The 14,973-nt window shown below is 52.6% G+C and overlaps 1 protein-coding gene across 1 annotated transcript; it reads left to right on the forward strand.

Annotated features, from left to right (window-relative positions):
- Positions 1–2,015: 2,015 nt before the first annotated feature.
- Positions 2,016–9,413, forward strand: LOC121672139 (astrotactin-2-like; the record flags this gene model as incomplete). Its single annotated transcript, XM_042044662.1, has 2 exons — positions 2,016–2,244; positions 9,176–9,413. Coding segments are annotated over exons 1-2 (452 nt in total), but the record flags the coding sequence as incomplete, so codon positions are not given.
- Between the last annotated feature and the right edge of the window lie 5,560 nt (positions 9,414–14,973).

Here is a 14,973-nt window from a genome sequence, read left to right on the forward strand (position 1 = left end):
CTCCACCTCCACGAGTCCTGTATCACACAGCCCCGAGGTCTGGATAACTCTCCATCTGTTCAGGGGAGGCCCTGCCACACGTGCTCCCGGGCGAGGGAGCTGCGGGGTCGGGCTTCCCCCTGCGAACACGGCAGCAGGAGGCTGAGCCACCCCGGTGCTGCCACAGCATCCTTCCCTGGCACCTCGGGTGGGATGTGTGCTGTGGGGATGGGACTGGATGCTCTTTGGAGACCTTTCCCTGCTCTGGATATATTTTTTCTTCACATGATGCTGCCTGCTGGGGCATCTGACACTGCAGGATTCAGCTGCGCCTGCTGTAAACGTCGGGGGCTTTGGGGAGCTCTGTCTTTGATCCGTGGTTCCAGGGGGAGCCTGGTACTGGAAAAGTCAAAGGCGTAACACAGCTGGTCCCTTAGCTCCCTCCCTTTCTGGAGCTTTCCTGAAATGGTTCCCACTGTTGGTGCTGAGCTCAGGCAGTGGGTTTGACCCTTGTTTCTCTGTTGCCTGGTGTGGCTGGATGGATGGATGCTCTCCCTCTGTCTCGCAGTACGGCAGTGCTGGGTTGTGGGATCCTTTCCTGAACCCTCCTGATCTGCTCTCTGGTTCTCCCTCTCCCAATGGCCCCGGCAGATTTCAGATCCATCTCTGGAGCCCAGAGGGGTAGGAAAGCACCCTGGGGAGGCTGAGGACATCACTTCATCACCTGTGGGATTTAGGGAGAAGGGAGGGGACCTGCTCCATGGCCTGGTGTGGCACTGGGTGCTGAGGGCTCTCTGCTGCCTGCAGCATGGCTGGATGTTGGGCAGTCTGCTGCAGACTCCGTGTTTAGGTGAAATCCTTGCTTAGAATTGCAAATCCTCATCCTGCACGGCCAGCTTCTGTTCCAGCTGAACTCTAAATTCCCTGCACCACACTGGGAAGAGAATTGGTGTCTGTGGTGCAGAGCAGTTCTGTACCCTGAGCTTGCTGGGTGCCTGAGGAGCATTGTGCACGTCTGATGTCTCTGGATCCAGGAGCTGTGGGGTGCTACACCAGCCCATAGTTCCTGGCAGCCTGGGAGCTCCAGGGTGCTCACTTATCCCTTCTGCAAGTGGGTATGGGGTGGCTGTAGGACCTGGGATCCCTGCCATCTCCACACAGCCATGCTGCAGGCAGGGAGAGCTTCTGTAGCTCCTTGAGGAGACTTTGTGACTCCGGAAATGGACATAGGACAGAGGTTATGTTCTGCTAATGGGTTTATTTAAGGAGCTGACAGAGGCCGAACCAGTGTTGCACCTGGGAGACCTCCATGTCCTGCAGGATGGGCCTTTTGATCCCAAATCTCATCTTTGCTTTTTGTGGGTGGTTTCATGGTTTCCTGGTACTGCCCCTTGTGCAGGTGGGTAGGGAGCTTCATCGGAAGTTCTGGGGGAATTTTGTGGCGTTACAGAATTGAGGGTGTGTGAGAGCAAGGAGAGGAGTTGCTTAAATATCAGCATGATGTGGCACATGCCATGGGGCATTGCAGGAAGTTGTTTCCTGACCTCAGGTGCTGCATCCAAGCACGTGAGTGCAGCCTCTGGGAGACCCCAAGGAATCCTGCTGCTGCTCAGAGCATTCCTGGGCCAGCTGCACTTTGCCTGACTCCCACCCCAGCCTTCCCATCCTTCCATAAGCCCAAACTCACCTGTTGGGGAGTTCCTGCTGCCCTAAAAGACTGCCAAGGTTTGGGTTCAATTCTGAGCTTCTGGTGTAGAGTTAAACCCGACCCAAAGCCAGCTCGGTGCCCTGTTGTATGATTTGAACCTTTCAGGCTGTAACTTGGGTAAGGACATGATGCTTTCAAGAGCACATGGGGGAGAGGCAAGGAATAATCCAAAATGCTGGAAAGCAGGGTAGAAAAGGCAATTTCTGTAAACTCGTAATTTTCTAGTTTCTGTGGCTTTGGTACGATCAGAAAAGTGCTGGATGGGTCCCTGGGCGACCCCAGAGGGTGTTGGCAGAGCTCCTGCCCCAGGACTCGACTCCGGCTTACACAAGGAAAGGATTTTATGGGCAGCGGGGACACGGTGGCCCAGCTCTTTTCTAACCACAGCCCCTCTGCTGGTGTTGCAGCTCCCGAGGTGACGCAGGAGACGGTGGAGTCCCTGATGCAGAAGTTCAAGGAGAGCTTCCGCACCAACACGCCCATCGAGATCGGGCAGCTGCAGCCCGCGCTGCGCAGCACCTCCGTGGGCAGACGGAAACGCCGCAGCCGGCCCCGAGGTAGGTGGCCATGGCCAGAGGAGCTTGGCTGGGGAGGAAGGTGGGAGCCTCCTCACCCTCGCTGCTGGGCGTGGGGACACCAGAGCTCCTCTGTGGTGGGGTGAGAGAGGGACAAACCCCATGCAGCATCCTCTGGGTGGTCTGGTGGAGGTGCCCGTGAGTTGTGTCACGTCGTGTCCCCTCCAAGGGATTCTGCTGCAAGCCCAGAGTCTCTGTCAGCTGCCCCAGCTAGCTGAGGTGGGAGTGAATCACAGTTTCGTGTCAAGTTTTCATTTCATGAAGGGGTGAAATTCATTTTGGCTGTAACTCACATCACTGGAACCTCTCTTCTTTCCGCTTTCCCAGTGCTTAGGGGCTTTAGGAGCTACACAGAGGGTGGGAGCAGCATTCATGGATCTAAAGGCTGTACCACACTAAAGGCTGTGCCAAGGGTTTGGGTCCAGATTTCCATCTGTGGAGGAGGCGGAGACATCAGATCCCTTCAGGGATGATGGGGATGAAGGTCCCTTGGCCATGATCTGCCCAGTGCACTGAGGGTCTTTGTGTCAGCTCTGGGAGCTGGGAAGGAAATGCTTTTCTTTCTGTTTACTGTTGGGTTTTGTTTTTCATTTATTTATGAGTCTGAAATGTGATCTTTTATTCCTGATACATTTTCCTGTGATACAGGCCTGGAGAGGACTTTTTTTTTATTATAGCTCTGCCCATAAATTATTTACTCAGTGTGAAGGAAATGTTCTGACTCTTTAACTGGTTTAAATTATTTGGTTTGTTTTCTAGTAGTTATTCAAATATATGTCTCTGGATTTTAGTGTGGGTGTGGGTGCTCTGGGGTCCATGGGGACTGTCAGGGAAAGTTTCCCTGATTCCCTGCTCCAGCCTCATTTTTTTTGGGCTTGTTTTTATTTCATTTTTGAACTGCCTGAAGGTAAGAGGCTTTTTGGTCACTAATGGAACAAGTCAGTTAATCCTTGCAGCTGAGCTTCGGAGGAGACACAGTGCCCAGCTGCAGGCAGAGCCTCTGGCTGTGTGGGAGCACAGCATGGCCCCGAGCCAGCCCAGCCTGTCCCCAGTCTCTGGAGACACCCCCACCCCATTTCCCACCTCCCCAGGATTCCTCTGCATGTTAGTGACCACGGGAACAGTCAGTGGATATCAGGACAAGAGCACCCTTGGTCTCTCTCCGTCTCTCCCCACTGGTTTCCTCAGTACGAGAACATGAGATTGCTTTGTACCCAGTGAGCAATGAGGAGCCCGAGGTAGAATGTACCCTGAGGGCTTCAGGAGGGGACTCTGACTCCCAGTGTCCCCAGCCACAGGCATCCCTCACCAGCACACCCTAAAAAAGAGATTTCAAGCTCTCAGTGGTCAGAAATCCCCAAAAAGCCAGGCAGTCCCAACATCTCCAGTGGAGACCTCGCTCCCCACAGCCCCATCCCACCCATCCTCTTTTCCTCTTAATTTGTCTTTTTTGCTTGTAGAGGTGGTGGCTGGGCGCTGCTGCTGAGCTGATCCATGCCTTTCCCTGCCCATTCCCTGGCCTCTCCTGTGCCAGAGGTTTTGTTTTCACAGCCTGTGGTTACCTGTGCCGCTGGCAGGCGAGTGGCTGGAGTGCGAACAGCCCTCCAGGGTAAAGAATGATACCACAACTCAGGATGTTTACATTTTCCATCCAATTGCAAACATAAACTCTTTGCCTCATTAATCCATTGCAATCCACAAGACTTTTTTTTCCTCCCCCTAAATGAAATTGTCCATTTGGGATACATTCATTTCCTCCTAACGGCCGCGTGACAGTTCCGCTGATGGAGTTTGCATCCAACTTTGTTTCTGGGTAGTGACAAGTCAGCCTGATGGATGCATGTGTGTAATTATTTTCTTGTGGTTTGATTTAATTAATGTTTAACCTCATCAAAGCCCTACAGCTGGAGTGCTGTCCCTGCAGGAACTGCACACAGCAGAAGGATTTCCTCCTCTTCGGAAACGCTCCGAAAGGGTTTCCGAGTGCTACTCCTTCAGAAGGGTGGGATAAACCATCCAAGCCAGAGAACAACCCAACCCCCAGTCCAAGGGAAACAAATCTGGGATAAACTTTGCCTTGCTTCGCTTCCCTGCTCTGAGTGTGCTTAAGCTGCTGCCCATTGCTCCTCATTAAATCTGATTCTGCCCTGAGTGTTTCCAGCAGCGCTGGGAAAGGTGCTGTTCTCCCAAGTAGATTGACTTTAAAAAAACCCACCAAACCACAGCACCCTCTCTATTTGCTGTGCCATATAACTTTATTTCGTCTAATGCCTCTTTCATACAACCTTTCTCCCTAAGCACTTCTATGGAGTGAAGCACATTCAGAGCTTATAAATAATTGAGGGAGAGCGAGGATGGAGAGAGCCGAGTGTGGGAGGGGTGGGCTGGAAGGAAGAGGTCTCTGCTGGGGGCTGGCAGCACCGGAGGGAAGGATGCTGCGTTCTAGAGTGTTTATTGATCCTGAAATGCAGCCCCGGAGCATCCCAACCTGGCTGCCCCAGAACCGGGCAGCGGTGCCCCGGGGAGAGGCAGCGGAGCAGGGACTGAGGGTGTGGCTTTGGCTGATGGACCATCCTGTGTGCTCAGCCCTGGGGCTGGGAGGTGGCCTCGAGGGTGGCCGGTGTGCGCAGAGAGGGGGTCTGGTGCCCTCTCCTGGGGCAGGGCTTTAAAAACACTCTGGATTTGGGAAGAAATAACCCATAATGGTCCTTCCCCTGAGACAGGATGTGCTGTTCATCGGGCTGTGCTGCTTACTGGGGCTGCGGTTCCTGTGGTTTGGAGATCTTGGCTGTGCCCTGAGTTACCCAAATCTCCCTGAGGGAGGAGAGCTGAGGCTCAGCTGGGCTCATCCATGGTCCCTGCTTTTGCCAGGACACCTCTGCTTCCACCTTGCCCTGTCTGACTGTCCTGTGGTACCTGTGGAGCGTTTTGCTGGTGAGGCTTTTCTGGGGTTCACCTGGGACCTTTCACTGCCCCCAAGTCAAAACATCACGTCCAGCTCTTTGAGCTGGTCCTTGGTGAAATAAAACCCTTCAGGCTGTGCAAGGGCTGCTGTCTGGGATCAGCATGGTCCCAGTTTTTCACAGTGGAGCTGTCACCTGGTTGTGGCACCGCCTGCACTGGTGGGGTGTTCTGGGTAGAGACAGAAGGAAAAGGGAGATCACTGAGGAGGAAGAGTTTTCCTCAGGTGAAGCCAGTATGTGTGAACATACCCCTGCCACAGGGCACTTAGTTTTAAAGGGCATTTTATCTTTATTCTGTTTGTTTGTTGTTGGCTTGGATTTTTTTGGGGAGGGGGAGGTTGACTGGGTAAGTTTCAGAAGAAAATGTTTGTGTATTGTTTTTCTTCCTCCTTAAATCTGCATCTAATTTACCTTTCTCTGACCACATTTGGGTTGGTTTTTTTTCAGTTGTCTGGTGCTCTTCTTGGGGTTAAATTAATTAAACTGAAAATTTCCACTTAGCTAATTGCATTGCCCTGCCAGCTCTTAGTGCATGGACCTCGCTGCTGTGCTGGGGAGGGCATTCCTCATCCAGTTTTTACTGGGAAGCCTGGGAGCAGAGGGGCTTCCTGAACACCCAGCAGGCAGCATTGCCTGGGGTGAGTGAGCATGGAGTGGGGTGAACCCAACATGGTCGATGAGGGAAATGGTGGGTCTTGAATTCTGTGATATGTACAGGTGTTTGCCTTTTTCTGGAGGAAAAAGATGCAGAAAATCCTTTTTCCATTGATAGTGGCTGCAGGGCAGAGGGATGCACAAAGATGTCACCCAAGGTGGCACTGCTGGGGACAAAACCAAGCTCCCACTTCTATTATAACATCCAACTTGGAGGGATTAAGTGTCTGAGGTCAGCTGGGCCTCAGATAGGAGTTATCCAAATAGCTGCTGTCACTTATTTCTTTATTTTAACTCTGTTTTGATTCCTTTTACATCTATAGTTCTTTCCTTGAGATATTCTGTGACCTTCTGGCTTCGGGGAAAGGATTAAAAATGTCATGTTTGCTTTTTATTTCCTCTGTAATGACAAAAACCTCACTTTTAAAAACATACACATGGCTTCAGCTGACAAAAAGTCTTTGGGGATAAATCTGATTCCTGAATTTTATTTCTTTATCCCCACTCAGCATTAGCGGGACCATCTTTAATTGCACAATAACGAGGTGTTTGCCTTGGCACCCCGCCTTGCTCCCCACTAAATTAATGCTGCACTCGGAACAAGCGCCCTACCCTGGCGCCTGGCTGAGCTGAGATCTATTTGAAGGGATTAACGAGCTTGTAAATCTGCAAACAGGATTAGAAACAAGAGCATCTTCCTTGAGCTCCCCTTCCCTGCCTGCCTCCTGCCCCACTGCCTGGCGAACGAGCTGGGCAGAAGATGGGGGGTGAGGAAGAGGAGCTCTGTTTTTCTCCGGTCTCAAAAGCAGGAGTAAACTGGGTGTAAAGAGGGTGTACATCCCCGTGGGAGCTGCTGGAGAGAGCTGCCAGTGCATTACAGGTACCTAGCTCTGAGAAGCTGCTGTTCCCCTGTTCTCTGCCTTTTAAGCATCTTATTCCAATTTGTAACCGATTGCAGTGATTAGGATCTTTTTGTTTCCTGATACTTGGTGGTTTTCTCCCTGTTTCTGGAGAAAAGGGAATGCTGACCAGGCAGGACTGCTTGGCTTTATCTGGGTGCTGTCCTTGTTCATCAGTAATTGCACATGGGTGCTCTCTGCCATGAGTGTCCTTGGCCCCATCGTGATTATCGTCAGCCCCATGCCCTGGTGAGCAGCCTGTGACCAAGACTGGTTATGGATCCGGAAGAGGAGGCATCTCCCCACTTGTAAATGTCTCACTGGGCTGATTTGATCAGATTTTGGGGCCAGTTAAACATGAGATCAGGTTCATGGCAGGATTACTTGAGGATTAGTGTCCCTGCGTCCTCCAGGTTGCTTCAGCTGGGCCCTGAGATCCTCAGCACCACCACCAAGATGTGCTCCAGCATCCTGGATGCCACGAAGGTGTAAAAGCACATCCCTGGCAGCTGTGTGTGTGCCCCAGGCTGGTGTTTCCCGGCCAACCTCTGGCACTGCATGTTGGGTCAGAGGAGACGTTTCCGCTGCGGGCGGGGGACCTGCGCTGGGTCTCACAACTCCTGTATTTATACATCCTGCTCAGTGCTGGGTAATCAGAAAATGCAATATCGCTGTCACCAGCTCTCTGAAGACATCCAGCCTGAGTAATTTAACATGTCAGCTCCATCCATCACGGAGACGCAGCCGGCACACAAACGCGGAGCGGCCGGAGGGGGCTGGGCCGGTGGCTGGCGGAGCAGCTGCTGCCTGTGCCAGCTGCCTGGTCACCTCAGTGGTCTCTGACAGCACAGAGAGCGCCACATCGCTGCCTCTGTCCACCCCAGCCATCTGCCTGTGCAAAAGGGGCCAGCTCTGGTGCGTGGGAAGGTGACAGAGGGACGTGCCGTGTCCTACCTGCACAGGCAGCGTCCAGGTCCCTCTGCCGGGCAGGGGCGAGGGCTGTGCTGGGCTCTCAGGAGTGGGGGGACCCTCCCACAGCTGGTGTCTGTCCCCCAGCCCCGGCCACTGCGGCAGCCCCTGCTCAGTGAGAAGGGGATGTGCAGCAGGGCTGCAGCCCTGGCTGGTTGCCCAAGGGCCTGCCTTAGAAGCCCAGGTTAATTAAGATTTTCCTCACTCTTGCAAATAAGCCTTACTGGCCTTACCACTCCGCTGTGCCTTTCAAACCCCTTGGTGTGGGTGCATCATGGCACTGGGTGTTTTTTGTGGTGTTTGTGGCTGAGGAGGGGCTGATGGTGGGTTATGGTTTGGGGTCTTTAAACCCTCCAGCCCCGCTGTCCAAGCACTGAATGCTGCTGTGTGCAAGCACTGACCCTTCCTGCTGCTTCCAGGAGCAAAGGAGCCGGCAGGGCCTCTTCCTGCCCCGCTGCTGAGACTGCCCTGGAGGGCACTGCTCGACCAGGTCAGGGCATGGCCAGGGCAGGAGCCACGTGCCGAGCTCCTGGCGTCCCGCTGGCTCCTGCCAGCCACCTCTCATCACTGTGATTAAGGATTTCAGAGGGCAGAAGGCACCGCTCATTTTCTGTTCTTCTGCCAAGAAATGGGGAAATTGTGCTTCTGCCTAGAATAAAAGATTTTTTAAAAACAGTAAAATATTTTAATGGCAGTTTAAAGGGCCACTGTCAACCCCCAGAGGCCTCTTTGCTTTAAGCTCTGCAAAGATTGAAGGACTTCTGCCAATTAGAGTCTGTGGTGCCTTTTAAGCATCCATCGCTCCTTGGTGGGTCTGGGGAGGAAGCCAGCTGGGTTCCTGCTGCATCCCACACCGTATCCGGAGAGGAGGAGGCCGGGTGAGCCACGGGCCAGCCCTGCTCCTGTCCGTCCTGACCGCTGCAGGGTTGTGCTGCTGGCTGTCACAGCAAGCTGGGGGAGCAGATGGGCCAAACTGGGTGCTGAGGGGCAGCAAAGACCCTCAGGTGGGTCCTGGGTGCCTCCCAAGTGCTGTATTCCCCCTGTACCACTTGTCCTTGCTGGGTTTGCTTTGAAGCAAATGCCTAAAATTCACTGCATTTCACCGTGTAGGTGTCCTTGGGGAGAGCAGCTGCCATGCTCGGGAGTTTTCTTTGTAAGTCCCTTGAAATACATTTGTGTTTTTATTTCTGAGGGTAAGAAAGCGTTTTCTTACATCCACATCACTATAGGCACTGTAGGGTCTTGATTTTTGATGAAACCATGAATGGTAAAAGTTCCTGCTCACTACTGGTGACCCCAAGCAAAGAACCTTAGCAAGGAGTGGGGGTTGCTGGCCCGATCCTGAGCTCTGCTGAGGAGCTCCTGGCTCCACCTGCTCCTGAGTATCCCAGCTGCCAGGGCTGATTTTTTCCTCTCTATTGCCTGCAGGTGGGATCGGGTTTGGACGTGCCAAAGGCAACTCTGGCTCCGAGGCAGACGATGAAACCCAGCTCACCTTCTACACGGAGCAGTATCGGAGCCGGAGGCGAAGCAAAGGTACGAAAGGACGCTGTGACTACACTCTGGTGTCGGAGGAAAGGAAATGGCTGAGCGCCTTCACTGTCCCCATGGGTGGTGGTGTCCAATACTGCCCAAGTCTAAAGGACAGCCACACCAGTCTGTGGCGGTAAGGACATCCCAAGATGTGCTGTTTGTGTCCTGCAGCACCATGCAGGAGCCATAAATCCCATTTCCCAGCGTTGTTGCTGAGGTTCTGGGTTTCTTTGATGGTTTCTAATATCAGTTAGCCTCCACATGCCCTGGCACTTCCCCAAAGCTGCACCAGCAGGGAGTGATTGTGTCTGTCATCGTCCTGGCACCAGCGCAGCTGTCAGGGATGGTTACCTTGGCAATTCCTTGCTCCAGACTCCTGTTTTCTGCCCTTTATTTCCCATGCAAAGCATCCGTTGGATGAAAATTTCCCGGCCTTCCTCTTGGCACAAAGGCAATTAAAAGGAACAAATTCAAAATGAGGGTTGGGGCAGGGATTTGTAGACCCAAGCCCCTTCAGGCTCTTTTGTGAGTTAGAGAAGCTGAGAAACTGAAATATCATCTGCAGTTTGAAATGAGTGTCCTCATTTCCTCTGGTCACATCACGCTGGATTGGTTTTGTTTGGGACTCTCAGCCTGAGCTGTTTGGTGGAGGAGAGGACGAGTTTTGCTGCTGCTGCTACTGGGTTTGAAAAATCACTGTCGGGAAATAACTCCGTTGGGAAGCAATTTAAAAATTGCACAGTGGGTCTGCTCCCTCCATTTGTTTTGTACACGAAGCCGGGCCTCGGCAGAGCGCAGCAGCCAGATAGATGCTGGTGCCCACCGCAGCAGCACACAGCCCCATTTGTTTCCATGATGAGCCATTCCCATAAATGCTTCCAGTGCGTTTATTTGAATGTGAAATCAGCTCAGCACCTCTGATCAGCTCGGTGGTTGCACATGGGAATAAACTCACGCATGCACAGGGGTGTGCTGCAGTTGTTCCTGCCCAAAGGCTGGGCCTTCAATTTTACATGTTTGGGTGGGGTTTTTTTTCTTTCCTTTTTTGGTTTTAGAACCAAAAAAAATCATCTCTGTGTTTAAAATGAGCTTTTGATGAACAGGATGAGAGGATTCATGACTTACTTACCTGTTGCAGTACAAACGTTCAGGGGAAAATGATAGAATCAGAATCCCAGAACGGTTTGGGTTTGAAGGGACCTTAAGGCTCGCCTCGTTCCACCCCCTGCCATGGGCAGGGACACCTTCCACTGTCCCAGGTTGCTCCAAGCCCTGTCCAACCTGGCCTTGGACTCTTCCAGGGATGGGGCAGCCGCAGCTTCTCTGGGCAACCTGAGCCAGGGCCTGCCCACCCTCACAGCCGAGAATTTCTTCCCAATATTCTTCCTAACCCTGCCCTCTGTCAGTTTGAAGCCATTCCGCCTTGTCCTGTCATTCCATGCCCTTCTCCAAAGTCCCTCTCCAGTTCTGTTCAGGTACTGGAAGGCTGCAGTTTGGTCACCCCTAAGCCTTCTCCAGGCTGAGCAATCCCAACTCTCTGAGCTTTTCCTCATAGGAAAGGCGTTCCATCCCTCTGATCATCTTTGCGCCTGTGTGACAGAAGGAAGGAATTGGTTGTGTTGCAAACAGGGACAAAAGAAACTGTCCCAAAACACTGCTGGTGCAGGGATCAAATGTCCCAAGTGCTGGAGCAGCTTTTTCAGTGACTTATTCAGGGATACTGGGCAGGGTGTGACAGCACTTGGGTACTTTGGAAAAGTCACTGAAGTTTGGGGGTTTTCAGCTTTCACCAGGGAGAGGGGTGATAGGGCACAGGGAAGGTATGGAAAACTGTGTTTTAATGAGAGGCAGATAAATCTTTGCAAGGCTGCCTTGATGCCATTCCCCTTGAGGTCAAGTGCTCTGTCAGTCTCTTGAAAAAAGCTCATACTGGATGCCGGGTACAAAGATATTTTTATTGACATCTGTGTTGGTTTTTGGTTGTTGGTTTAAGCTTCCTTGTAGGGCAAGTATAAAGGAACGGATGAATGGGAAGAATTCCTTTCTTTCCCTGTGAATAAGCTGTTGTTCACCTGGGCAGCTTTGATGGCTGGGTTTGAAGGGAACACAGGAGGCAGAGCTGCCTCGCGCCATCGCACAGGGCTGGCTGTTAGATCTGCCTCAGTGTTTGAGCAATGCTGTGAGAACCTGGTTTGTTCGTGTTCACTGGGGGCTAACTGAGGGAATTGTCTTGCATAAAGTCCCCATTGTACTTCCCCTCCTGTCTAGATAAATTTGGCCATCGCTGCATCCTTGAAAGGAATTTTCCATTATCCTTTCATTGACTCTCCTCTCCCTCATGGAAGCAAAGCAGTAGCGTAGTGGGAAGTCGTAGTTCCAAACTCATAATTACAAGTTCAGCCAAGATCCATAATTGGACAGGATCGTAACTCTAATAGAGAAGGATGTGTCGTCAGATACAGTTAATTCTTACAGAGATGTTCCCCTATCGATTGCACCAGGCTTGCGTGTCGTTGCAGGTGCCTTCAGATAGTTATCAGGTCCAAGGAGAGGGATTCCTTGGGGTTTCTCTCCTCGGATAAGATTTTGCAGGATTGAGCCTAATTATTTGTACTGTCAAGGCATTGATCCCAGACGATGAGATGGGAAGTTTCCACTTAGGAGGTCTGCAGGTCTGCTTTCCTCTGAGCTTGGTTAGTGGCCTCCTGTGTCTCCTGGAGAAGGAGGACAGCAGGTTCTGCAGTGCTTTGGCAAGGTATGTTAGAGAGACATTTGCACAGGACAGTACTGAGCAAGGGAGAGCTTGTTCTGAGCTCAGGAGCAGCAGACCCACTGGTACCTGGTTTTCAGGGCAGGAATACATGGAAAAGTAAGAGACAGCACCTTTTGTGGTCCCAGCACACTGCACCACTCACATTCCCAGCTTCTAGGTCTGTGGGGTGCCCTTACGCTGATGTTACTGTGTCTTTGGAAAGTCTCCAGAGAAATTATAGGGGAGTAGAGTGTGAGGAATAAAGCAGAGATCTTCCTGTGGAATCTTGGTCCTTGCTGTTGGGCTCAGCCCCATCTCTGGGATTTGAGCTGGGAGAGGCACTGCTGGCTTATGCCAAGAAGTACTCTGTTCATACCCAAGTCTTCAGTGAGACATCCCTTCTCTTCGCCACAGTCCCCTGCCTGTGCTCACACCCTCCACTTCTCTTTGATGGATCAGTGTGAGCTCTGCTCCAGTGGCATGCAGTCTCAAGGGAGCTGGAATCGGGACTGCTTTTCCAAGCAAAACAAGTCCTGAGAGAGGCTGTCAGGCTGTGCACAACTCTGTGCTCAGAGGCTGGAGGGACCCTCAGCTGGGGCCAGGGATGGCTGGTTTGCTCCTTCCTGCTCACCCTCAGCACTGACTCGAGGATTTCCAGAAATCAGAATTTCTTGCAACCTGTTTGCGACAGGTTTGCGCACTCCAAGGCTCTGCTTGCTGTGGGGGCTGGCTCTCCCCTTTCCCATTCCCCTGGGAGTACCAGGAAATGTGGGCAGCTCCTTGCATGCTGCCTGTGGTGCACAGATGGCTCTTGTCTCCAGGGCTGTCGGTCATCACACCTTCCACCAGCGCTGAAGTCTCTGTGAGAGAGAACCTGTCAGTGTTGTAAAGATGTGAATCCACATCCCCCGCTGGCCATCAGGCCGATATCAAAGCTTTGATGCTTAGTTCCTGTCTCTGGAGCAGGGTGGGATGTGTTCAGTTGGATCCTACTCTGAGTTTGAGAGGAAAATATTAGTAGCAAAAATCCCCCTAAACCAAGGAGGCAGAGCCCTGTGCACAAACCCCACTCCTGCTCCATCCCTCTTGCTCTGGGGTGAGGTTTGCCTTGTGCCCAGCAAAATACATTCAGCTCCAGGTCTGACTGTGCAGCCCCGAGTTCCCCTGGTCACTGGCAGCACCTGCCCGATGGTGAGATCAAACAGTGAAAGATGTGGGGGGAAGAAGCAGCACTTTAACTCCAAGGCTGTATCAGGCTCCCTGCCCGTCTCATTAAGGATTCCATGAGTATAATGAGCCCCTCCTTGCTGGAGGGAAGGCACAAGCGAGGCTCCTGCACCTCCCTGTGCTTTCTCAGACCACAGAGCAGCTGCTCTGTAACATAGAAATGTGCAGCAGATGCTGTTCAGCTTCCTGGGTTGGGGGAAACTGAGGCAGGGAAAGCGATGGTGTCATATGGGGACCCTCCGAGGGGCTGAGCCTTGCCAAGCCCATTTGTCTTGGAGACCCACAGACCCTCTGCCCTCCCTTGCACCCTAGTCATTGTCTGAGCCTCTGGGACCTACTGGGAGCCCCTGTATCTGAGCCCCTGGGACCTGCCAGGAGGTCCCCATGAGTGCTGACAAACCCCAGAGTGTGGGGCTGGTGTCGCTCCCCCATCAAGCAGAGATCAGGTACCGAGCTGCTGGAAACCCAGACACAAAGCAGAGCAGGGGCTGCAAAGGCAGAGGGCTGCTTTTGTTCTTGTGATGGTTGAGATGTGCTGGAGGGCACCCTGTGCAGTGTCCACCCACCCAGGGTGTCCCATGGACTGTCCTCAGCTGCCTGCTGCTCCTCAAGCTGTCTCTGGTATCTGCTTTAGCTCGAGCTGCACCACCCTGAGCCTGCTGCCCCACACTTGGGTCTGGGATCGCTTCACCCCTCCTGGCATCACCTGTTAAAAGAGGAAGGGGGGAAATACCCCACTCTGTTTTCATGCACAGCTGTTGTTCAAGCTCCCCAGCACCCCAGGGAAGGGAGGGCATGGCTTTGGGATGTTCCTCGGCTGAGGTCTCTGTGAACAAGGCACCTGGCTGTTTCCATAGCACGCGGTGATGGGTTTGACAAATTAGCAGAGTTCAATTATGTACCTTGGATTGGTGTCAGCCCCGTGTGCGTGTGTGCTGGGCTGGCTGGCGGAGCCTTCTGAGGGCTGTTAGAGAAATGAGAAGCTGAGCTTTGATCTGCCTCTGTATTTGGTGTTTAAAACAAGGCCTTTTATAAGGCAATATTAGGTATTCGGAGTCTGCTACATATGAGGAAGCTTTGCTTTGATCCTCTCCCATCTCCAGAGGCATCTGGCGCTTATTATTTCATGGGCAACTAAACGAAGTGCAGAATAAAATTTGGGTACTGCTTTCTTTGCTGGTGCCTCTGGCCTCGCTGGAGCTGAGTGAATGCTGCAGGCAGGGCATCCCCCCCAACTCTTCCATACTCCTCAGGGAATTGCCCCCCTGCTCTGCCTTAGGCTTGATTCGCCTTCAGACTGGGGGAGATGCAGTTGGGAATCAAGTGGGAAACAAAAGGTGATAAAGAAAACATGTCAATTTGGGCTGCTTCCAGTGGCAGGAAGGAAGAATGGGTCTGTCTGTGTCTGGTGCTGTCTGTCTGTACTTGGGGTGCTGCTCCTTTCCTGACAGCCCTGTGTCCATCCCCTCCTTGTGTGGTCAGCCCATGGCACAGACAGGTTGGGATTCCTTAAGAGGGGACACAGAGCCCTTAGGATTCCTCAGGATGGGACACAGAGCCATCAGAATTCCTCAGGAAAGGACAGAGAGTCATTAGGATTCCTCAGGATGGGACACAGAGCTGCTCCCTGTGGGGACAGACGGACAAGTCAGTCTGGGTGGTGCACACCCAGCTGCTTCATGGCACGTGGAGCTGTGCTGCTCTTTGTGAGGCC

Source organism: Corvus kubaryi, unplaced genomic scaffold (genome assembly GCF_017639235.1).
Source record: "Corvus kubaryi isolate FWS band 111438036 unplaced genomic scaffold, C.kubaryi_AGA036_p1.0 38092, whole genome shotgun sequence".
NCBI classification, from domain to species: domain Eukaryota; kingdom Metazoa; phylum Chordata; class Aves; order Passeriformes; family Corvidae; genus Corvus; species Corvus kubaryi.